This window comes from Protopterus annectens, chromosome 6.part0 (assembly GCF_019279795.1).
Source record: "Protopterus annectens isolate FY-2018-M chromosome 6.part0, PAN1.0, whole genome shotgun sequence".
Taxonomy (NCBI): domain Eukaryota; kingdom Metazoa; phylum Chordata; order Ceratodontiformes; family Protopteridae; genus Protopterus; species Protopterus annectens.
In genome coordinates this window covers 268,378,791-268,403,616 of record NC_056737.1, presented here as the reverse complement: position 1 = coordinate 268,403,616, position 24,826 = coordinate 268,378,791, and the positions used below count along the sequence as shown (strand labels likewise).

At 40.2% G+C, this 24,826-nt stretch overlaps 1 protein-coding gene across 5 annotated transcripts in view; it reads left to right on the top strand.

Annotated features, from left to right (window-relative positions):
- Positions 1 to 24,826, top strand: part of VPS39 (VPS39 subunit of HOPS complex) — a 1,019,836-nt gene that overhangs the window by 740,664 nt on the left and 254,346 nt on the right. For all 5 annotated transcript variants that reach the window (XM_044074020.1, XM_044074018.1, XM_044074019.1 and 2 more), the window contains exons 12-15: positions 4,093 to 4,235; positions 4,485 to 4,634; positions 8,866 to 9,007; positions 23,233 to 23,319. In XM_044074020.1, coding sequence (XP_043929955.1) covers positions 4,093 to 4,235; positions 4,485 to 4,634; positions 8,866 to 9,007; positions 23,233 to 23,319 — 522 coding nt within the window. The remainder of the gene's footprint in view (positions 1 to 4,092; positions 4,236 to 4,484; positions 4,635 to 8,865; positions 9,008 to 23,232; positions 23,320 to 24,826) is intronic.

Genomic DNA, 24,826 nt, shown 5'->3' with positions numbered 1-24,826 from the left:
TGTAATGGCTAGGAAACTGGCAAGAAAACTGCACATGATGACAGAGTTACATTGTGGGGTTTTGTGGAAAGAAAACAGACATTTGATAGTGTAAAGAAAACAATAATGATAGAAAATCATGCAATCCAAAATAAAAATAGGCTGATGCTAATAGCGTTGGCTGCTGAGAAGGCCTTTGATAGGGTAAGTTGGGGGATTTATTGTAAAGATTTTGAAGATGATAGGAATGCCCAGGGAGTGGATACTCTTAAAAATGAGTATATACAAGGGAAATGAAGCGCATATAAAAGTAAATAATAGGGATAAATGAAGGCACTAGGCAAGGATGCCCACCATACCTCTCAACCTGGAAAGATTTAAAATCTGGACAAAGGCCTGTGAAAAATAGGTACAAATCTGTATGTTGATTAACATCAAATCTGCACACATAATTATGTAATCCCACCCACTGCAGTGGAATTGTGGGACACCAACTTTCAAACACAAAGTGAAGAACAGACCACCAAAATATGGCCCCAGACTCTGTAGTTTTTTTTTTTTTTTTGAAATGTGTAGCAATGATGTTCACTGGGAAGGGAAAAGATGAGGAACCTTAGGATTTTGTTTTGGTGACTTTCAGTGTGTGGGTTTTGTGGTAAAAGTAGGGCATTTAATGGTAGGTAATCTTCTAATCTTAGCAAAACTTATAGTTTGCTAGGACCTCCAAAAGTCATTCTCCATGGCCTACTGATCAGTGGCGTAGCTAGAGTTTGTGCCGCCCAGGGCTGTATGAGTTTGCTGCCCTTCCCCCCCTCGCAAAATCATGGTCGAATGTGGCCCCCCCCATATAAAGCCCTCCCACCTGCAGCCATTACAGTGTCCCATTACTTGACTATTTTGCTCCATTTACCATAAACACTAATGTGTAGACTGCTTTACTTCTACAATGACTATTTGGATTTCATTTAAAACTTTAATTTTACATTTTATAGCACAAATACTGATAGATGTCTGCTTAAACAAAGCAATACAGTCTCACAGTGAAAACATTAACGCTTCTCTGCTCTTGAAACTCACATTCATTGAAACAGCATTGAAATCCACATTCAAAGAAAATGTATTTGGTCAGTGGCGGATAAAGATTACCTTTGGGTTGTTTTCAAATCGTAGGCTCCTTGCACACAAAATATACATGGTTTCTTTGATACACCTTCCCGATTGTATTAAATTATATTCCTTGTATAATGCAGCACACTTGTTAGAGCACGTTCTAAATTTATTGTTTTTAACATTTTTCCAGTAAGCAATGAAACAAAATGCATGAACCAGTAATGGCAAAACTACTCAATTCAGAGCATTTCCATCATAAAAGTCTACTTAAACTTCTACAGTCCACCATTATCAGTAAATATGCACAATCTCTGCAGAAGTAAAAGTCATCTAAATAATTCCACATTAAAAAGATCTGTAACTGATGAAGAGATTGCTGCTAGCAAACAACGTTAGATTTCATTGTTTCATCTACAAATAAAGTGCCTGTTGCCCTTGAGGGATACATTTCCTGTTACATTAAAAAAAAAATAAGCTACTAATATTGCAGTAGGGAATGGATGACAAACTGATAACAGGTTCATAGTTGCTAGGTATCTCCGCCAAAGATTGCAGCATCCACCCCTTTAAAAGTGCAACACAGTACAGTATTAGCAATACATCTACATACTGTGGGAGTAGAACCCACAGCCTTCTGCATCAAAAGCAAGTACTGTACCTGTTGTGCTACTAACACAAACAGACTTCACATAAGTAGCACTAAACTTCTCTCCCCCTGAGGAACTATGCAGCACAACTTAAGAAGTCTGGAAAAAGCATTTATTGGGGGGGGGGGGGGGCAAAGACCCAAAACCAGGGACACATTTTAAACATTGCTTGTACAATCTTAGAAAGTTGCTACTTGCTAGAATAAAATGTTTTGTGTTACGATGCATTTCCTGAAAGATATCCATTTACATTTCAGTCTTCGTATTGTTTATTTAATGAATTCAGTTCTCACTAATTTGCTAGAAAACCACAAATTTTAAGAGGAACAGGCCAAAGAGGTGGTGTGGGTAGAGAATTCAGGCTCTTGCTACCTCTACCCAAAGGTACAGGGTTTGAACCTGACTAATTCTAACTACCTGGTAAGCTTAGCTGAGGCATTACACACACACACACACACACACACACACACACACACACACACACACACACACACACACACACACACAGCAGGAGAATGAAATGGCAGAACTTGCACAGTTAAACTGAAATGGTCCAACAGCAAACTTTCCAGCTGAGCAGCAGATAAATGCACAACAGTGAATGGATTTATAAAATAAATTAATTGCAACACTTGGCCAACAGATGAGATAAACGAGCAGATAAACTGAAACGGCGCACACTCCCCCTTACCTAATGAGCAGATAACGTAACACTTGGCCAGCAGATAAAGTGAAACGAATGCAGTCCAGCTCAGCAGCAGATAAACTGAAACGAATCAACAGCAGAAAAAACTTGTGGCAGATAAACTGAAATGGCCCAACAGCAGAAAAAAACTTGCCCAATTTCCCAGCAGTAAAATAAATAAAGAAATACATGAGCAGATAAACAGAAACATACTTATAAAATAAATGACACTGTTAGATAACATTTTTCTTATTTGGAGGCTGGGCGGGCTAAAACCCAGTCTAACAGGCAATAGCTGATGTCATCACACATGCCCCTGTAGTCTGGTGATGGGTGGTGACATTAGCCATAAATTTAAAGTGGTAAACTGCTAATACAAAAAAAAAGACCAGGAAATTAAGGGGCCACTCAGAAATTTGTGGCACCCCAATATTTTGCCCTCAAAACCGGTAAATACGGAAGAATTCGGTATGGTTGAAAGGTCTGAACTGTGCCCACTGTTTGAAATGTACATTGAGCCTTTATTGCATAGGATAAGAGAGAGCCATCCCTCCAGAAAGTGATATACCAGGGTTGTTTACTTTACTGGCATAGTACAGAAAGATTACAAGTTATAAAAATAAGTGAAAACAAGATGAGAACAGTAGTGCATACATATGTCCTAACATGTATGTTAGTACTGGATTATCCTTTCCTGTGAGGATCCCTGTGCGTGAGGTACTGGAGTGTTTGGTTAGAGCTAGATGTGACACAAGCAAGGGGAGAATGTGGGAAGACATGTTGAACAAAATAATGCACAAGATAAGACGGAAGTTGATATTTATGGATCTGGATAGTAAAGGGCAAATGGAGAATGTGTTTCTGGTGCTGCTAATATTATATGTAAGTCAGGCATATTTTAGGGAATAATGGAATTGATATAGTAAGGGAAAATAGCCAAGGGTAAAGTGGGAGAAACTGATGCTCCCAGTAAGCCAAGGAGGACTAGGTCTCTGTCTCCCAAATTTAGAAGTGGTATTTACTTTTTCCAAGTCTTATTTGCTGAAATCCAGGCAGTATAGTGACTGGCCTGTAACTAAATTTTACTCATATTGTTAACTTTTACTGTTTTTTCTTTTTTGCACTGGGAGAGCTCCAATCAACCTATTCTCCAAAGTGCAGCCGTCTTACTTTCTTTCTTAAATAATCGTAAATTATTCATATTCTTGTTCATTAAGATCACTATTTGTTCTTTGTTTTTGCTTTCCCTCTGCTGTTTGGTGTTTGCATCAAGTCCAACTGCAGTGCAGGATTCTGTTAGGGCCATGTTATATATAAGCACAGTGGGTAGATCCCTGCATTCAGTCTCATTATGACTGAAAGCCCTCATTGTTCACTTCCTTTGAAGTTCCTTTGTATATGGCTTGGGCCCCTCCAGATTTGAATATTGAAGATGTAAATAAAAAGGATTATGGTGGACATTTAATTTCCGTTACTCCCATCTCTAATCATACTTGTTGCATGTGTGTTTGCATATGTAAATGTACTTGTGTGTGTGCGTGCACACTTGCCTAGTTGCCTGTGCTTCTGTCCGTTTAGGCTGTTTGTAGCTTAGTTAATGGTAAAATGTGTGCTTTTCAATTGAGGTTCTTTATTTTCATATTCTTCCTTACTTTCTTTTTTGCCTTGCAGACCCTTCCCACGTGATTGGTATGTACCCTGATTTGTTGCCGTCTGACTACAGGAAACAGATCCAGTATCCAAACCCTGTGCCAGAACTATCTGGAGCAGAACTGGAGAGAGCCCTCCTTGCACTTATTGACTATCTGACACAGGTAATGAATAGCCAGATCCACACATCAGAGTAAAACAGTCAAAATGTAAATCTGTTTTATGGTAGTGCAAAACAAGCACTAGTTACATACAACACATGCTTACTATGTCTAAAAGGTTTGTAATTTGCCCTTTGACTTGTTTTATTTTAGCAGGGGGGGATTATGAATTAATTAGTATTCATTGTGGTTATACACAGAATGCTGCTGATTTCTATATAGCATCACATTGTTTTTATTTCCTCTTGACAGAAACGAAGCCACTTGGTGAAACATCTGCATGATACAGAGACTGCTACCATGTTCATCACCTCCCCTTTGGTGGAGGGCACTCCTACAATCAAGTCAAAGAAGAAGCTGTTACAGATTATTGACACTACACTGCTGAAGTGTTACCTCCATGTGAGTATGAAGACATCCGTCCCACTCGGGTTTGGTTAACAGTTGAGGAACAATAGTACCTTTCAGACTGATGCAGTGGAAAAAGCGATAAGTCTAATCATGTTCATTAGGAAATGTTGTCAAAATGGAAAAGCTGTCACTTACTGTTTGCAGTCACACAGTGCATTATATGATAGACTGTTTATAGGTGAAGTTAAAAATTGATTCAAAATTTCACTTTTTTGTCTTTGGATACATATGGTAAAATTCTTCCGAAATATCTATTTTTTAGTAATGTCCTTGTGCTGTTGCTTAGTAAATTGTCTGTAAATGTAGCTTCAAAAACCACGGGAGAAGAATTTACATATTTTTGCAGATGAAATGTTGATGCATTTGAAAGTATCTAAAATATATTTGCAAAAAATAATTTGAATTTTCCATCATTTGTTACGTTAAACTTGTATTCACTCTGTACTAATATATGCATTTTTGAGCAAAATCTGGGAAATGTTAATTTCATGTACAACAAAATCGATGACATGCATATTATTGAAGTAAAGGAACATTAACAACTGTAAATAATTCTGAAGTAACATAGGTAAAAAGGATTCATGTCATAGCATCAAAGCCAGGAAAAACAAATTCGTATAGAACTGCCCAACCCAACAGAACATTGTGGTATCATTAAAAAAAAATAGATAAAAAACAAATGAACAAACAAACAAAATGCCTTGTACAAAGGGGTAATTCCCCTCTTGCATCTCACCCCCTCCGCTTTGCTTAAATATACTAAACTCATGGTGACACAACCGTAGAAAAAGGCTGAAGACCACTTGTGTTGAAACTCTGTGATATTGCTTGTAGAAATGCAATCGCGAACACAGTGAAACTAAAATGCTGATGCAATTCAGGTAAACACATGACATTCACAAACCTTAAAACTACATTTTCAACTGAGAAACAAACCAAATGACAGCTTCCAGAAAAAAAAGACACAAGTCACTGAAATTGTCAGTTTTGATTTATGTGCATTTAGAAAAAGTTGCTGTCAATGGAACTCACAGAAAAAAATATGTTCCTGTGTAAAATACATAAACAGGGAGCATGATGCATAAGTGCTAAGTGATGTAATGGGCAGAGAATACAGACAGAAAAGGGAAGTGAGAGGGAGAACAGGCCAAGCGGGAATGAAGTGCAGGAAATAGATGACTGGTCTCAGACCATGTCCTTTATGGTTGGTGGTGCTTTGTTCATCAGTAAGTGTGTATATCTTTTAACTTGTTGAACTGTTCCCACCCCCCTTTTTGTATTCTTCAGAAAGCTAGCACTGTGGAAAAGGCACACAGTCTAGCTGAATTTTCTCTTCAGCTTTCTACTTACCTGTTTTTAACTTATTTTGGACATACCAGTAACAGTCTTATAGCCGTTGTGAGCTTATCTTTTTAGAAAGGTTTGCACACCCCTGTAATCCTTGCAATTATGTTGCCTGGAGTTTTCTGTTTCTGATAGGGTCACCTTTGGTAAATTGATCTTGGAGGAATGGTCTGACAGAGGGCAATTTAAAAAGTTTGATCCTCCTAATGGTTCATTCAAAGATTAAGGAAACCCTTCTTGGTACAGGAATGCTGGGACCCACATCTGGAGCTAAACATGAGGCTGTTTACCAGCAAATGCCTAGTAGTCAGGTGACTTGTAGAGCTGTCAGGTTCAGCATGAAAAGTTGATGGAGTCCACCTGTGGGCTGATCACCCACAAGGTGAAATGTGAAGGCCTTGTGTGATGCTACTCAAGTTAAAAGCAGGAGGGGTATAATTTGATAGTCTTAAGACCTTGGCAGTGGAAACTTAGTCTTGGAATGTGAGAGGCAGATGTTTTGCAAAAGGTTGAAAAGGATCAGGTGTAGTTGGTCTTACCTCTACACATAGTATTAGTTCTAGAATAAGACTTTGTGATCAGTGGCGGTGTCTTTCCTGCTGTGGAGCTGTCCATCCGGAAAGACCCCCTGGGTCCATGTAGAGATACTTACAAACCACTGGTATACAGTAATTGCTGTTCATGTCAGTAAATAAGGGATAATACCTCACTGTGGCTGCAACTTGCAGAAAGGAACACTGGCACTTGGGCTTATGCACTTAAGAGCTCTTCTGTTGTATAAAAAGATTTATAAAGGCGAGGAAATCAAAAATGCATTAGACCTAAACTTGAGTATGGAATAACACTATGGAATCCTTATAAGAAAAAAAGGCATGGGTAAACTGTAAAGGGTACAGTGGAATTATACCAAGGGCATCCATGGATGTGAAGATTTAAGATATTATGAAAGACTAAAATATCTGAACTTGTACAGTGTATCTTACAGATATCTAAGAGGAGATCTTAATTGGGTATATAGGGCATTTAGAGACCGCTACCTCTGGGAATGTTTGGGGTTATCAAAACGTACTAGAGAATCATCATACAACCTATGTAGGAGATTCTATAGGAATGAGAAGTGCACTAATTGGTTCTCTGACAGAATAGCTGATGCATGGAACAGACTTACCTAATTACATTAAAGCTAGTACTAGTTTAGATATTTTTAAGAACAGCCTGGACACTTATTATGGGAACAAGTGTTTTAGTATATTGGCAAACTAGAAGAGCATTACTGCCCATGCTTGAAATATTTGTATGTATGCTCTGAGTACTTTGCCTTCCTGAATCTATGTATACAGTTGCAGTATGTAGACTCCCTTAGCCAGCTATCTGTAAGAAGAGTGAATTCAGTTCGTGGAACTGAGGTCCTGACACACTGATCAATAGTAGTTAAGAGTTAGCTGGTGCCAAGATATGGCCAAAAGTTTTAGTCATTATTAGGAAACAAATAATAGCTTGCCTCAAGTTAGATTGAGTCCTTTTTCTTGAATTATTTCAATCAATGTCTTTATCTTCAAAACCTTCTGTTTTTATTTGATAACAGAGATGAAAACATGCTGTCAGTTGAGGGTAGAATGAAAATTGAAAACATCAGACAAAGAAGCTATGTACTCCCCATAAGGTTCCACCTGTGTTGTCCATTTTTATTCTTCCTCATCTCCCTCCCACCAACCCCAGTCCTTGAAACTTCTGAAAGAATGAGTTGTTACAGGACATTTCTGGCTTTATATTTAGCTCCAGATGTAGCCTTCTCCATTTCTGAATATGAATATGCCTTTTCTACTAAACTCAGCAGACAAGATTTGAGGTAATTGGGGTTGGTGCATTCTGGGTAAGGGAGAAGCTCGAAAGTTCTTGGTTGCCACGAGCTTTAGCAATGGCCAAGTTGGATGCGAGGGATTGGATCCAAACCCATCAACTGAGGAAGAATGAAAATGGACAATACAGATGAAACGCTATGATGATTACATAACTTCTTTTTTTGTCTCGATGTTATTGTTGGTAGGTGAAAGAAATACTTTGAGGAACTTCTGAACCTTGTGAACATGTGATCCTTTGAAAACATTGTCAGAAGCAGCAGATTGTGATTAGGTCCATTTCACTGGATAATGTCATTGTAACAAAGAAAGAGTTCTGCAGTACTATAACTGCAGAAGTGAATGAGAGCTAGCTAGAAATTATAAAAGCACTGGATATTTTTTGATGTCAGGGTTAAAGTGCTTTTTCAAAGTTACATGTAAAGTGAAGATGGTACCATTGGATTAGCAAACTGTGGTAGTGTGGTTTAGATTTTCAAAAGGTGACAGGTGTTGCACAAGATTGTTCATATAGAGAGATATGAAGGAGTAATCCTCCAAAAGGAGAGAGGGCACAAGCACCTGATTGTAAGTACTTAATTACTCCATGGCTGTCTACTTGGAAAGCCTGTGAAGCAAATGAATGGGTCACTGAAGTGCAGAGAAAGTCAACAGAAGCAATTCAGGGAGATGTCAAACAGGTGGAGAAAGCATATCTGAGAAGGCAGAGTTGAAAATAAGCTACAGTGCATTAGGGGCAGAGTAGATAGACTTACCTTTCCTTCTCAAATCAAGCAAATGTAATATACTACTACAAGAGAGACTGTTTGAAATTATGGCTGCCAGGTGATCATTGTTAGTGTGTGAGCTCATGTAGATCTACTGAAATACCCATGGAGTGAGCTTATGGTCATATCAGTTTTCTTTTTTATGGTCTTGGATGCAGCTTTTAAGAGAGCTGGAGAACATGAACAAAGTGACACTTTGCAGAGGTTTATCATAAATTATTTACTTTTTTCTTTACTTTTCATTGTTTTCAGACCAATGTGGCACTTGTAGCCCCACTTCTGCGCTTGGAGAATAACCATTGTCATGTTGAGGAGAGTGAACACGTTCTGAAGAAGGCACAGAAGTATAGTGAATTGATTATTCTGTATGAAAAGAAAGGGCTGCATAAAAAGGGTAAGACTGTTTCTGTCATTACCCTTCTAACATACATTTGTGTTCAAATAGGTTGTCTGTGTTATTCATGCATTCATTTTTTTTTTCAAAAGGTATCCATCATCTACCTGCCTTTTTCATGATACACTTAGTTTGGTTGAATTTCTGTTTCGGGAGATAATCTGTAGATACCAGTGCTAAATGGTGTCTAGAGTCTTGGAGTCGGAGATGCTAGACAAACTTGTTTTCTTTGTTTTTTGACTTGCTGTTAAACCATAGTTTTAGAATGCTACAGGGCTCCTAACATTACTGGTTGTGCATCTGTGCACAGCAGCTTCTATGTGCAGTGGTCCAGGTTGCTAGGTTAAGTTTACTGTCTACTGATGGTGCTGTAGAGAGAGAGTCTAGTGGATCTCTTTTAGCACCTCAGTCTTTGTTAATATCCCTTGTGTGGACTACAGCACTCCCCAAGTTCTTGGAAGCCAATCATTTGCATTAAAAATAACATCTTAGTAACACAAAACATGCAAGACGCTTCTGTACCCAGTGTGAAGGTGTACATGTATCATTAGCTCTAAGTTTCTATACTTAACTGTCTGGCAACGAAGTATGCCAGTAAAGCTAATTTATATCTAGGTAAATGCATACTCTAGAGATGCATACATGTATATGCCTTGTGATAAAACTTAGCTCTTTCTGTTAGTGTTCATTGCATTTTTCATAATGTTTTATTTATAGCTCAGTAGCTGGGCAAAGTACATGTATGGGTATAGCTGCTTAATCTTGGTGGATGGCCTAGGATCTTTAGTAAAATTAAGCCACGTGCACAGCGACCATGAAACAGTGGCAAACCACTTTTCAGTTAAGCCCTGAGAAAGGACAAATTACTATTCCAGGCATAAAAGTTCAAAGGGGGAATATTCCAGGGTGAGTCTGTCACCTCTGCTCTTTTGTCTTGCCCTTAACCCATTAAGCTGTCTACTTAACAGATTAGGTCATGGTTACAATGTAGCTCCCAGAAAACAACAGTGTAAAGACTTGTATTCTTTTTGTAGATGATTTAACACTATATAATTCATCAGACGAGGAGCTGAAAGCACAGCTGCAAGTGGTCAAAACTTTTTCAGATGATACAAGAACATCATTTGGTCTTGATAAGTGTGCAAAAGCAACCTTTAAAGCAGGAAAACTGCAGCACCAAGTAGACATCGGTTTGGGACAGGAATGTGATATAAAAGAAATTGGGAAGGAGGGAGTGTATAAATATTTGGGAACTGATGAAGGATCAACAATAGAACATGAAAAAATGTGAATAAAACTTAGTAAGGAATATTTTAGAAAACTAATATAAATACTGGGGCTATAAACCAGTTTGCTCTTCCTGTCCTAATTTACAGTTTTGGAGTGACTGACCGGCTCCAAAAGGTTTTGGATTGGTTGGACAGGAAAACAAGTAGGATGCATCCTGCTCATCAAGTGATTTATAAAACTCAGTTTATACAAAGACTGTATATTCCTCATTCTGAAGGAGGTATGGGCTTCCTCAAAATTGATTACATGTATGGATCTGCAATCATCGGACTGCATACATATTTGTTTAATTGACGAGACCCAAATGTAGTGAAAGTTTTAAAACATGAGGAGAATAAGTCCAAAATGACTTACATAGTGTAGCAGAAGCATTTTGGCATCAAGCGGGAATGGAAATCAAACCAGAAGTAGGTCAAAATCAGGCAGCAACTGAATGCAGCAAAAAAACGAAAGAAGATAAGATGAAGGATCAGATGCGAAGGCAAGAAAAGTAGAAAATGCATAAATACAGTTGCAAGTATAGAAAACTCTTGGAATAATCTCTTGTTGATCAGGACTGAATGCAGGAATGGTTAAGAAGAGGTGAATTTAAACCAAAAGATGAAAGGTTAATATTGGCAGTCCAAGATAGTGGACTACTTACACATTGGTGTACAAATTCCATTGAACTTGAGAGGAACACAGACAAATGTAGGTTTTATAGAACAGAATTGGAAACAGTCTCACATCTTGTCTCTAGTTATATACTAATGGCAGAAGGACTGTATACTGAAAGGCATAATAGTGTAGCAAAACTGTTGGATTGGGGATTGTGCAAACATTACAATACTGAAGTAGCTGAAAAGCACTGGAGACGAGCCACAAAGCATTATAGAAAATGAAGTCTATATCACATGGGATCATCCATTACCAACAGTTCAAAAAATAGATGCGGGAAAACCAGATGTAGTAGTCCATGAAAAGAAGACAAAAGTAGCATTGATCATTGAAATTGCTACACCCAATAGCTACAGTGTCTTACATACAGAGAAACACAAAGTTTTAAAATGCCAGGATTTGCAGGTGGAAACAAGAGCAATGTGGAAGGATTCCCAGACCCTTTTAATAGTAGCAGGAGTAACGGGTCTTACTAAAAATAATTTACAGTCGTACTTGGATATGTTACCGATACACATAACGCCATAAGAATTGCAGGAGTCATTACTGGGCACATTGAAGGTGCTGCCAAGAGCACTTCTGGCTAATATTAAAGACTGAAACAATAGTATTTTCATGAACTTTAGTCATACTTTGACTTAGGAATGAGGTCCATTTCTGCCATGGTATTAGAAACCCAAAAGACTTTGAGAAATTAAAAAATGAGAGTCATCTGATGTAGAACAAAAGTAAAAATCCAGACATGAATTATGTTTGGATCTTCTAGAAGTAGTTGCATCTGTTAACTTGTAACATTTCCAGATAATCTGCACAGTTGGTGCTGATATTTTGAAGTGATCCAATCTGTCCTGCACAGACCATCTTTTTTTCCAAATATTAGTCATTTGTACATCATTTCTTTTACACTTAACAAGCTCCTCTTCCACTGTCCCTATCATTTCCCTATCAGTTTACCTCATTTCCACTACACTATCACCTACTCATTATATCATATTTTTTTAGAGGCAAACCTCCCCCCCTCTTCTGTAATTTACTTACTCCTGTACTCCACCACTACATCCCACTTCTCATAGGTAGGATATTCCCACAGCCTGTTTATTAGCACAGACTGCTGAAGGGCTTACGAGTCCCATGTTCCAGTGCTCAGATTTCATGTCATATATGGCTAAACGTAAGATGGATGATAGCCAGCAAGAAGTAATTCTAATCATATACTCTACATGAACCTCACTTAACCTGCTCTTTTATTGTAAAGTCACCTTTCTCATTTTTACAGCATTGGTTATCTTACTTTGTAGATCCACACCCTCTTCTTCCTGTACTATTAAATAAGTAACTAGTAAATATGACATGCGTTATCCTTACAATCATTTGAAGTATGTTATGCAGTTCACACCACTTGCCCACTAACATGCCATTATGGTGGATGACACTGCCAGAATTTTCATATTTGTTCATAGATGGGCCCATCTCTCTCACTCTATCAACTTCTGTTTACCAACCTTCACATGTAGTATTCACTCTACCCATCAAAGTTAAATTGCTATCTCTTATACTACTGATGTTGGCTGGAGACATCAACTTAACCCAGGGCCATACCGACTGAAAATAACTTGTCAAAATATCTGTTGCATTAGTAATAAATGGCCACAATTTGGAAGTGTTGCTGCACCAGAGCAGCTTAACCATCTTAGCTGTCTCAGAGTCATGACGTAAGGATGACTGTTACTCACAACCTTAATAATAATTATCTAAATTTCGAAAACAGTCATTCAAGACAATAATTGAAGTTTTAACACTAGTCAGTAGAGACTACAGCATTAATCTAATCATTGACACAAAACGTAAGTCTACCAATAATCGAAGCCCCAGCTGGACCCTTTGTTCAACTGACAGTCTCAGTGCATGCGAAATTTACATAGCCACACTGTATATTGCCCCAAGACCCAAAACTCCTAGTAAATCTGCCACAGGAAATAACCTGGATAATAAAAATTAATGTGCTTATACTTGGTGACATCAGACTTAATCAGTAGGGTCCACTTGCGTCCAAATTAAATTCTCTTGCCTCTCTAAGAAATGTCACTTTCAGCTCATGGCTACATATCCATACTAACAAACACACAATACTGGACATAATCTTCACTAATGTACCACAAGTACTACCAAACACTCTAAGTGATCATAAACCTATATTGTCTTCCTAATTTCATAACCACAGAAATATCTCAGAAACCTCAAGGATCAAGTTGATTCGTCCTTCCTTTAGGCTACAGACTGCCCTCAAATCTGACTCACCATATTCTTTGATTACCCCCACCAGAGGTAACAACATCCTCGACCTGGTCATTACTAACATGGGCGACCATTGCTCTACACCATTTGTCAACTCTTCCATGGTTAGATCTGACCACAAACTAATCACCTTGGAAATCCACATCCCTCCCATCCCCCTCACAAAGATAGCTGCCATAAAAAAAACTTCTCCAAAGCTAAAAAAAAAAAGAAGCCAAGCTGGTGGTCATCTGCCATAAACAAACTGTACAACAGAAGGAGGAAACTGATGCAAAATAAGGTGAAGCCCCAAGACTGGAAAAACTCCTTTATCAGCCTCAACAAAATGTTGAGATCCCTCATCAAATCCTCTAACGCTAGCTATGAAAATATAATTGCAGCAGATAGTAAAGACAACCATAAGGCCTTCTATAGTTATGTAAAGAATCTCCACAGCAATACCTAGATGTCCTTCAAGGATGCATCTGCAGTCCTTACAAATGGGTTGTCCATTGCTGCAGTTACTTGGGTATAAAGGCATCAGTCGGCCATTTTCTTCAGTCTTTCTTGCAGTGGCGCCCCGCCCAAGCAGAAGCTGTCGGTCAGAACCAGAGATTACTACTACCGAATACTTCTACTACTACGAAGACTTCTAAAACTCTTTGATGTCAGAAAAAGTGAATAACTGTTTAACTTGTGGGAAACAAATACCTCATAAAGATTTCCACTCTTACTGCTTACCTTGTTTAGGCCCAGACCGCAGCTTGTCTAGCCTGTGCTTTTTAACCCTCTGATTTTGCTTATATTATGCCGTCGGATCCTCCGACTTCATAAATATCTTCTTCCTTCAGCGAAAGCTTACCTTCTACTGAGGCCTCTTCCAACCTGGTGGGAAATCCAACCTGCAGTTGTGGTTTCTCAGGAATTATCTGACACTATTCCCTTGGATATTTCAACCGTGGAGCTGCTAGGCCTCCTGCAGCCATGTCCATTAAGGCCTTTGCCAGGGCTAAAGCAGCCAAAGCTACTAAATCTGTGCCTGTTAAGACCCTCTCACAGGCCTAGCTCCAGTTCCCAAATGCTTAGTTGAGCAGAGGATCTCATTTCTTTAATCCGGGGATCCCAACCTCTCCCAGACAGGGCCTCTCACCCACCTCCAGAGAAGAGGCCTAGAGCAGAGCCCCTGAGTCAGTTTCCACAGATGATTCCTCTGATGATTCAGATAATACAGACCCTCCAGAGGCTCCTTTTCCCCTTATGAAGACTCTGATGCTGAAGAGTCCATCCTTCTGCCTCTCCACCTGAGGAATTTTCCTTTGGGGAAACCTTGCATGCTATGAGGGAACAATTTCAGTGGCAGGGCCAAGATTTTTCAGACTCCAGAAAAGGCTTAGAACCTTTTGCATTTACCACAACATAGGCCTTTAGCTATACCTCCAGTTCTGTCGGTTGTAGATGATGCATTTAATGATGCTTGTACTGCTCCTGATTCATTACCTCCGGCCCGGGTTCTACAGGGTCCCGGACACACATCACCATTTATACAAGGCTCCTTTTGCAGATCTCGAGACTATCTCCTAGGGGCCTAAGACTGTAGCATCTACCTCTGCCAAAATCCCTCCCTCTGAAAGGGAATCCAGGTCCTTAGAGATGGGGTAAAAGTTTACACTTCTGCTACTCTGTCAGCTAGGGCCTTGAACTGTCAATTTCATATGATCCAGTATCAAGAATTTATGTTAGACCAGTTAACCAAAAAACTGTCCTCTGATGAACCTTTAGACAAGAAATATGTTCAGGAAATGGTACATAACATTCAGCAAGTTAGTAACCATTCTTTAAAATGCGGCTATGATGCACTGGAGGCTTCCTTTAGATCAGCCATGACTGGCACAGTTATCAGAAGGCATGCATGGTTAGGACCATGTCAAATCAAAACTATTAGATGCTCCCATGGACAAGGTCAGCAAAATCTGTCCAAACAGTGAAAGATTTCTTACAGGTCCAACCTCCAAGGTTTAGCAGGAATTGGCCCTCCAAGAATTGGTCCTTTCCAGACTCCTCCAAAGCACAGAGAGGCAGGAATAGGCATTCAAGAGGCAGAAACCAATCCAGAGGTGCCTACAGGGGATGCCAGTGGCAGGGTAACAAACAGCGAGGCACAGACACAGCCACCACCACTACTACAGGACAATCACAGTGACTTGGCTCTACCAGGGAACAACTAGAAGCACCAAGCTAGCTTTATTTACAAAGAACTGGCATTACATCACAAGAGACAAGTGGATTTTGCAGACAATAGACCAAGGTTACAGGTTTCATTTCCATACTCTACCAGGGAAGAGAGGAATGCCAAACCTACCTCCAAATCAAAAGGCAGAAGCTCTACAACAAGTAAATCAATTATTAAAGATGAGAACTGTGGAAAAGGTACCACATATGGAGCAAGGAAAGGGCTTTTACTCCAGACTCTTCCTAGTACCAAGGAAAGAAGGCAAATGGAGACCTATTCTCGATCTGTCCGCTTTAACACATTCCTCATTGTTCCAAAATTCAAAATGCTGACCCTACAGCAGCTTCTTCCCATGCTGGGCAAGGAGTCTTGGCTGGTAACTCTAGATCTCAAGGAGGCATACCTGCACGTCCCCATACGACCAAATTGCAGAAGATACCTCAGATTTCTTGCAAGATCAGAGCATTATCAATTCTCAGCATTGCCCTTTGGCTTATCAGAGTGTTCACGAAATGCCTGGCATCAGTAATCGCCATTGCAGGCTTTAGGTCCAAGGACAACAAAACAAGCTAGCAGAAGACTTGAAAAGAGTCATTTACCTTCTACAAGCCCTGGGATACACAGTCAATATAAAAAGTCAAGGCTGATACCATCCCAAAGATAACCTTTGCTGGACACATCCAAACAAATGGCATTCCTAACAGTAGAAAAACAGGAGCAACTCCTCTCTACTTCTTGGCATTAACAAAACAAAACCATCTAACAGCAAGAAAAGTCCTACAAGCATTGGGCTTCATGGCATCCTGCATAATATTGGTCCCACATGCCAGACTGCATATGAGAAAACTACAGTGGTACCTAAGGAATTTATGGTCTCAGCACAAGCACAGCCTAGAAACTCAAATTCCAATAATTCCATGCCTGAAGCAAGAATTCCAATGGTGGGCTCAGGCCTGTCAATCAAGGATTGCCCTTCCACAGCACTCAACCAAGCCAAACCATCACAGCCTCAGACCTCGGTTGGGGGCCCACATGATGAACAAATGCATACAGGGTTTATGGACTCAAGAGCAGCTGCACCTACACATAAACCTAAAGGAAATGCTGGCAGTAAAACTGGCAATTCAGACTTCGAACCATTTCTTCGACAAGGCCAATTGATGATAAGGACAGACAACACCACAGTTATGTGGTACATCAACAAGCAGGGAGGCACACATTTCTATGCCGGATGGCCATGGACCTCTGGAATGTGGCCCTGAGTTACAACATTCAGTTACAAGCAATCTTTGTACCAGGAAAAGAAAACACTCTAGCAGACATATTAAGCAGGACTACCACGGATGCCGAATGGATGCTGCATCCGACATCTTCAAAACCATTACAAGAAAATGGGGTCTCCCAGAAATAGACTTATTTGCATCCCCACTCAATCACCAATTAAAGAAATTCTGCACCAGGACGTACCACCCACTGGCATGGAAGGTGGACTCCTATCCTTCAGTTGGAAAAATCTGTCAGCATATGCATTCCCACCACTTCCTTTGATGCACAAGGTGCTATTGAAGATCAAAGAGGACGGATCATTCTGATAGCTCCAGACTGGCCAAGGCAACATTGGTACCCATTACTGAGGAGCATGTCAGCAGATATGGCCCTACCCTAGTTCCCTTGCTGTTAACTCAGAACAATTACAACACCCTGCATCCAAACCTGAAAACTCTGCAGCTGACTGCCTGGAACATTGCATAAGACAAATTAACCCAAATTTATCCCAAAGGGTTAAGGACATTATCTTAGAAGCTAGACCTTCAACAAGGAAAACCTATTCAGCAAAATGGAAAAGATATCTCATTTGGAGTACTGCTAAGGGGAAGATGTGTCACTGGTAAACATAGCCAACATCCTGGAATACTTGGCAGAGCTATTCCACAAAGGCCTGTCCTACTCTTCCATTAAGATTCATGCTTCAGCTATTTCAGCAGGATACGACTTGGATCCTCCAGTTTTCTCACATCCTTTGCTCAGGCAGTTTCTGAGAGGAATTAAAAATGTAAAACCTCCTAGGAAGCCACCATTACCTGCATGGGACTTGAACTTTGTGCTAGAAAAATTGACACTACCTCCTAACCAGCAGCAACAGCAGAATTGCAATACTTATCATGGAAAACTGCTTTCCTGCTGGCAATCACTTCAGCAAGAAGGGTTTCTGAGCTACAGGCATTAATGGCAGTACAACCCTTTCTGATCTTCCATCAAGATAGTGTCCATGAGAACAAATCCTACTTTTATGCCTAAGGTGGTCTCCAGAGTATCTTTAAATCAGGCTATCCACCTACCTACATTCTTCCCCAATCCACAGAACAGGGGAGAAAGACTGTTGCATACCTTGGATGTACACAGACAATTACGCCACTACCTGGACAGGACCAAGAGCAATAGAAAAACTGACCAGCTACTGGTAGCATATGCAGCAGGAATGGAAGGAAAGCAATTACAAAACAGACCATATCTAAGTGGATAGGAAATTGCATTAGATTTTGTTACTCCTACCATGGAAACTCCAGAAAACATCAGGCCTCACTCTACAAGAGCTACAGCCACTACCACAGCTTTGTGGCTACCAAAGACATTTTAGAGGCTGCTACTTGGAGCTCCGTGCATACATTTGCCAAGCATTATAATTTACCTTTATACTCTAGATCCCGAGCAGGTTTTGCCACTGCTGTTTTGCAAGGGATCTTAACTACACCATAATTCTATCTTTCCTCCTCCCCAGTTTGGCTATGGTATTCTACCCATTTGTAAGGACTGCAGATGCATCCTTGAAGGACATAGTACAGTTTTGTACCTACCATAAATGTAGATGCATCTGCAGTCAGGATTACCCACCCTCCTTCCCCTCTGTGGTACTTCTTATAGCTAGCTGGGGAATCTATTATGGTGTATTTGTTTGTATATATGTACATACATGCTTATTTTTAATATTTTGAACCATTGGCATTTATCAAAATTTAGCCTTCCTAGAGGGCACCTGGCATCTGGGGCAAGAAAAACTGAGGAAAATGGCATCGGCTGATGCCTTTATACCCGAGTAACTGCAGCAATGACGCCGGCTGCCTGACGACAGGACAACCCATTTGTAAGGACTGCAGATGCATTCCTATCAGACATCTACATTTATGGTAGGTACAAAACTGTACTATTTGCTGTGAGCTACTGCAAAATGGTACCTCTTATACCAAGCCAACAGATACTGCCAATATACTGGCTAACAGATTCAGTGCCAACTTTACCCCCCCCCCCAAGGACCAGTCACAATACCGGTAGATTGCCAGGCACCCAGTAATACTGCCACACAGGCTGAAACAGCACTGCCCAAGGCCATGAATACAAGCTTCTATGGAATCTTACAATATCCACAGCTGTGTTCTACATGAATTACATTGTGAATTGGCACCTCACCTGTGTGCCCTGTTCAATCACAGCCTTACCTTAGGCTTTGTCATGGTGCACTGCTACATTCACCCCTCTCCACAAGGGAGCAGTGACCACAAACCCTGGGAACTGTCACTCCATTAGCCTGACGAGTCTGATATGCAAAGCTTTGGAATGCATCATCATGGACCAAATAAACAAGTATATAGGGAATCTCCAAACTCTGGATCCTACACAGTTTGGTTTTGTGAAGGGTAGATCATGCCTGTTCAACTTGGTTGACTTCTTTGAGTCAGTCACTGGAGCTGTAGATGAAGGCAAGGTGGTTCATACAGCCTACCTTGATCTGGCCAAGGCCTTTGATACTATTCCCCACTCAGGAATCATAGAAAAACTCACTAAGCTAGGCATCAACCCCTATATCAGTAGGTGGGTTGCAAACTAGCTCACAGATAGAACCCACAGTGTGAAAGTAGCTGACTCCAAGTCAGACTGTCGACCAGTCATGAGTGGAGTCCCACAGGGCTCGGTTCTGGGTCCTCTCCTCTACTTCTCTGAAGTCCAGGCCCACACGAAGGGACTCTGGCTGACAAAGTTTGCAGACGATTGCAAGTTGGGAGCTATTATTAACTCCCCAAGTGATGTTGACATCCTACAGAAAGGCCTCAATGAGACCAACGATTGGTGCCAGAACCATGGCCTTAATCTCAATGCCAAAAAATGCGTCGTCATCCCCCTTGCGAAAAAAAACAGTTCCCTTGAATTACCACATCAATGGTAGTCCACTGAACACAGAAGGCGTTATAAGAGATCTAGGAACACAGGTTGACAGCAACATCTCTTTTGACCACCACATTGCCACTGTGGTCGGAAAGTCCTTCTGTGTGGCATCCAGGAAGAAAGAGGTCATTGTCTCCTTCTACTCTTTCCTCATTAGGCCAATCATAGAGTATAATGCTCAATTTGGCATGTAACTCACTAGACACCTACAACAACTGGAGAGGCCACAAAAGTACCTCACAAAGAGGATCCTAGGCCTTAAACATTTGTCCTGTATGGACAGACTCAAAAAACTCCAACTGTTCTCTGTCTCATATCGTCTACTTAGAGGCGATCTCTGCTCGACTTACAAAGCCATGTTTGACCCAGCTCTGTTAGAAATGCTACATCTAAAGAAATCCCAATCCCTCTGCACCACATGCTCCAGAGACCTCAACCTCATTACCACAATCAACAGAACATGCTGGAGGGACAGGTTCATAACCCAGAGACTGCCCATGCTGTGGAATAGACTTCACATACATGTCAAGCAGAGCACCTCACTGGCTGCCTTCAAGAGGAATCTTGATGAGTGGATGGGAAATAGAAAATTCACCCCAGGCATCCCTCCATTGGCTCTACTCGACAGAAGCACTAGGAACTAAGGTTGGGTGGCACAATGCCAGGGTAATCCTATGGGCTAGGCTTGTAAAGGCTCCAGAGCCATTAGCCTAGTACACATCTGTGGACCTATTACCCATATGCCATTCAAACATTACTCACTCAGTAACAGAAAACTTAAACTATCCTAGTTAACAATTCACATATTCCCAACTCATTAAGAACAGAGGCCAGGTATGACATTAATGCAGGAGATATCCTTTATAGTCAATCTGCAAGTAATTGCAAAAAATACTAGTTAGCACTAATAAACTTAAGTCAGAATACTGTAGGATGCAACAAGTGACATCACTAGGAAACCCCAAGCAATTTTTGGCCAATATAAAAACTGTTGTTGCCACAAGATATTCACTGTCACTAGAAGTTCACAGAGCATTTCTACAGGAGCAGTAATGGGCATTAGGCATAATATAATCACTCCTTCAGAACCTCACTACAACAAATTCACCACCTTTACCTTTCTATCCAAGTGCCCCCCCCCCCCCCGCATGATAATCTGGAATACCCATGGTTCTGTGTTTTAGACCACTAATTAAAAACAGGTCATGGAACTCTTACTCAAAATACTGCCCACGCTAAGAGTAGTTTTTGCATAATTTGTCCCACATATACCTGAGAAATAAGGCAATAGCTGCACACCTGGCATGCATTTTCAGTTTACCATTGACCACCCGATCTATTCCAAAGGTGTTTTAGCTGGCATGTATTATCCCCTCTTCAAAACAGCCAACTCTAGGGAATCTAAAGACTTTTGGCCTGTTGCTGACTTAGAACCATTGCTAAAGTATTGGAAAAAAATTGCATGCAAGCACATTGTTAAATTCTTTACTAATTATGACATCCTCCCAGATAAACAGTACAGATTTAGACCCAAGTACAGCTCCACTACACCCATCTTCACTCTCACCAGTGACATGATTGGTGCTGAAAAAGGAAAATTTACAGGAGCCTTATTTATTGATCTTGAAAAAGCATTTTGAGTGTGTTGATCACAACTTGCTGCTACCCAAATTGAAAAGGTGTATATTCTCTAGTGAGTCTGCAAATTACCTTTAAAACAGATCATTTAAATTTAGTCCTACAAAATTACCCTCCCCTGCCGTTACACTGTAGCTTGGATGTACCATAAGGATATGTATTGTTTTCACTATACATCAGTGATTTCCTATGACACATTCCTAATTTGAACTTCATCCTTTTTGGAGGTGATATTGTAATCACTAGATCTGCTAAATGTCAGAAGATATCAACACTGCTGTACAAGATGAATTCAGGATAGGTTGGATTTTGTTTTTGTATAGTAGATTCCCTTTTAACACTAAAAAATCTAGTGTAATAGAATTTGGAATACCTCAGACTTGACTACCTGTTGATCAAAATTTTTCCTTCTCACCATATGTCAGAATGCAGAGTTAAAAGGTCTTAACTCAAGGTAGCGTACAGGATTTCTCACCTTCTTTCAAAAGCAGAACAGCTGGCCTTAGGCATAGATCAACTAGGCAGCCACCCAGGCATTGCTCTAGCAGGTGTGCTTTTCCAGTATTTGTCTATTTTTTTTTTTTTTTGTAGTAAAGAAGTGGTTTCTTTAAAATATGTTGAATGAGTACAGGAAAAACTGAAGAGTAAGCCAAACAGTGAGAAAAAGGAAGAAAAAAGTAATCTGGATGGCGTAAGATCACGATGGGGACACTGGGTGGTGTGTGTGTGTGTGTGTGTGTGTGTGTGTGTGTGTGTGTGTGTGTGTGTGTGTGTGTGGGTGGCGCTGTGGAGGCCTTTCGCCTAGCGCATCAGTTGACCAAAGGCATGTACTGGTAACCAGTAGCTACCAGGATTATTTTAATTAGATTAGAAGACTTCCTTCATCTCCTCACCTTCAGTTCCATGCAGAACATGCGCACATTCTAAAAGACTAAGAATAAAATACTAGGGTTTATACAACTCAATCCACAGTGTGAACTCTACTGTATCACTATTGTTAAATCCAAATCCTTGTCAGTACATACAAGACCTACTTTTATTGTTAAACACATTTACAGTCAAACTCTTAAATGATCAATACTGCCCCCTCCCCCGGCAAATTCCTTCATTTTAGAGATTCTAGCAACTGCATGAGAAATATTGTAGATAATCAACTGATCATCCTGCCGTGTACCATATCCACAGCTGAAAAAGATTTCTGCAAGCTAGCCTCAACCTAATGGAATAAAATTTCACAAAAATATTACAAATACAACTTCTCTGATAGAATTCCAAAAAGTAGTAAAAAAATACTGAAGAAACATGCAGTGACATTATTTTCTTAACAGTGGGTGAACACCTCACTGTTACCTAATCATTAAAACTACTTTCTCTGGCTAACAGCTCTTAACAAACAATATCGAATGAGATTGTCCTATTCTAGCACAGCCATTGACCCCCCACCTGCTCTTTTTTTCATTTTGATTGTACATGTTTTATAGCGTATGCTTTGATTGACTACTTTCTTAGGTTATAGCGTGTAGACTATCCTTTGTTGTATATAATGTCCATTGTTTTGGAGTATATAAAGGTGATTGTCTTGCTTGTTGTAATTTTATAGTTGTTGTTACTCAGTGCCGTAATGGCTTGGGGCATGCCTGAAAAAGGTTTTTGGACACTGAAGTGGGTTGAAACTGGGTATAAATTATTCTTGTCTGTGGGTAAACACAGTTTAGGATCTTTGTGGCTAAGCTGCAGATGTTCCTCTGGATCAATAACTTAGTATTAATTTATGAACCCTGTTATCAAATATGAAATAACTTAGTAAAACTGTGCATGTAGGGACATGTGAAATAACTTAATAAACTATGCATATAGGGATGTGCAAGTGAAGAGAGAATGATCCAGCTTCTTTAAGAAGTTGTTTTCTTATTTCCAGCTCTGCAGGTGTTGATGGACCAGTCAAAGAAGGCTAATTCACCACTCAAGGGACATGAAAGAACAGTGCAATATTTGCAGCGCTTAGGTGAGTTGGATGTACCCGTGCGTATACCACAATTTTTTTTTGTATGACCATTAACAAAATCGAGTGTAACAACTTCAGACTCGTATCTGAGCTCAGTCTCTTCACATGTGATTCAGGTAGTGCAGTGGTATAGGGTGGGGGAGGAAGAGCCTTAGGAAGGCCTTAGAAAGGAGGAAAAAGTTAGCAGAAGGATGTTTACTGATGTTCACTCCGAACAGTCCTGTAGATGAACCATCATGTAATTGCAGTAAGGCTGTCCACAGTCCTATGTCATTGTGTCTCTCCTGAGATGTCAAAACACTGTTTTGTGTTGTCACTTCCCCAGGAGTGATGTTAGTACACATTAATACACTTCCTGTCATGCATAAGTACTGCACTTAGGTCCCAGTAACCTCAAATATCTGAGAGAATGGATGCGTTGTTGGTAGAAGAAGAAAAGGATTTGATGGTGTTGATCATTTTAGGACTGGGCCACCAGGAGTAGAGCTAAAGGACTGTAGCAGCAGTGAATCCTCAAGGTGACAGACTCCAGAAGCAAAAAAGCAACTCTTCTGCTCTACTGATCTATTGTCAGGCCACAGTTTGATTACTACTGTGGAGGCTGTAGAAAGAGGGCGACATCAGGACATCAGTCTGCTTGAAGGATTCCAGGCAAAGGCCAAGAGAAAGGTTTGTGGGATTGTGAGGAAAATGCATGACCAGAGATTAAATTATTTAGAGCTCTTGTGTCTGTGACTGGAAGAGATGGAGCGGGACATAATGCATAGCACAAGATTATGTCAGATAGACATGAAGGCTGGGGAGTTGAGCGCAGACAAAAGTATATAGGGATTAGATGTTCCCTGGATCTCCAAAAGTACTTCTTTGCAGAGAAGGTTGTGGGCTCATGGAATGAACTTCTAGAATGAGATTAGAGAAGGATTCCATGGAGACATTCAAGAGGGTATGAGGGTAGGTGAAGAAAGGGAGGGAGGAAGGGATTTAATACACTGAATGCAGAATGTTAAAGATACTAAAAGAGCAGATTTAATAGGCTGTTTTCCTTCTGCCGTCATGCAAATGTAAAACGATGCAACATTGCTACCACTCCAGCTATGTTGCCTGTGTTACTGATTAATTCCTTGAATGTCTTGATCATATTTCAGGAGCTTTCTGCAACAGGTAATTGATGGGATTGCCTCATTGTAGTTAATTGGCTTTGCATTTTTTTCTCTTGTGTTCCCTGGTTTGCAGTCATGCATGTCTGCTGCTTGTGCATACTGTAGTTTCACACAGTGGAGTAAAGGAGACAGCCCAGCTTCTGTAATTTAGTTCATTTATTTTATTATTTTATTTGCAGTTTAACTGAGAAAGTCCATTTGGCCAAAATGAGCCCATTTTCATTGGAGGCCTGGGGAGAAAAGCTCCATATACAATTATCACAAAGCTAATAACAAAGTTAAGTAAAGTATAATTTTCAAAGCTACTAAAAACACAGTAATATAGAAGACAGAATAATAACATTTGA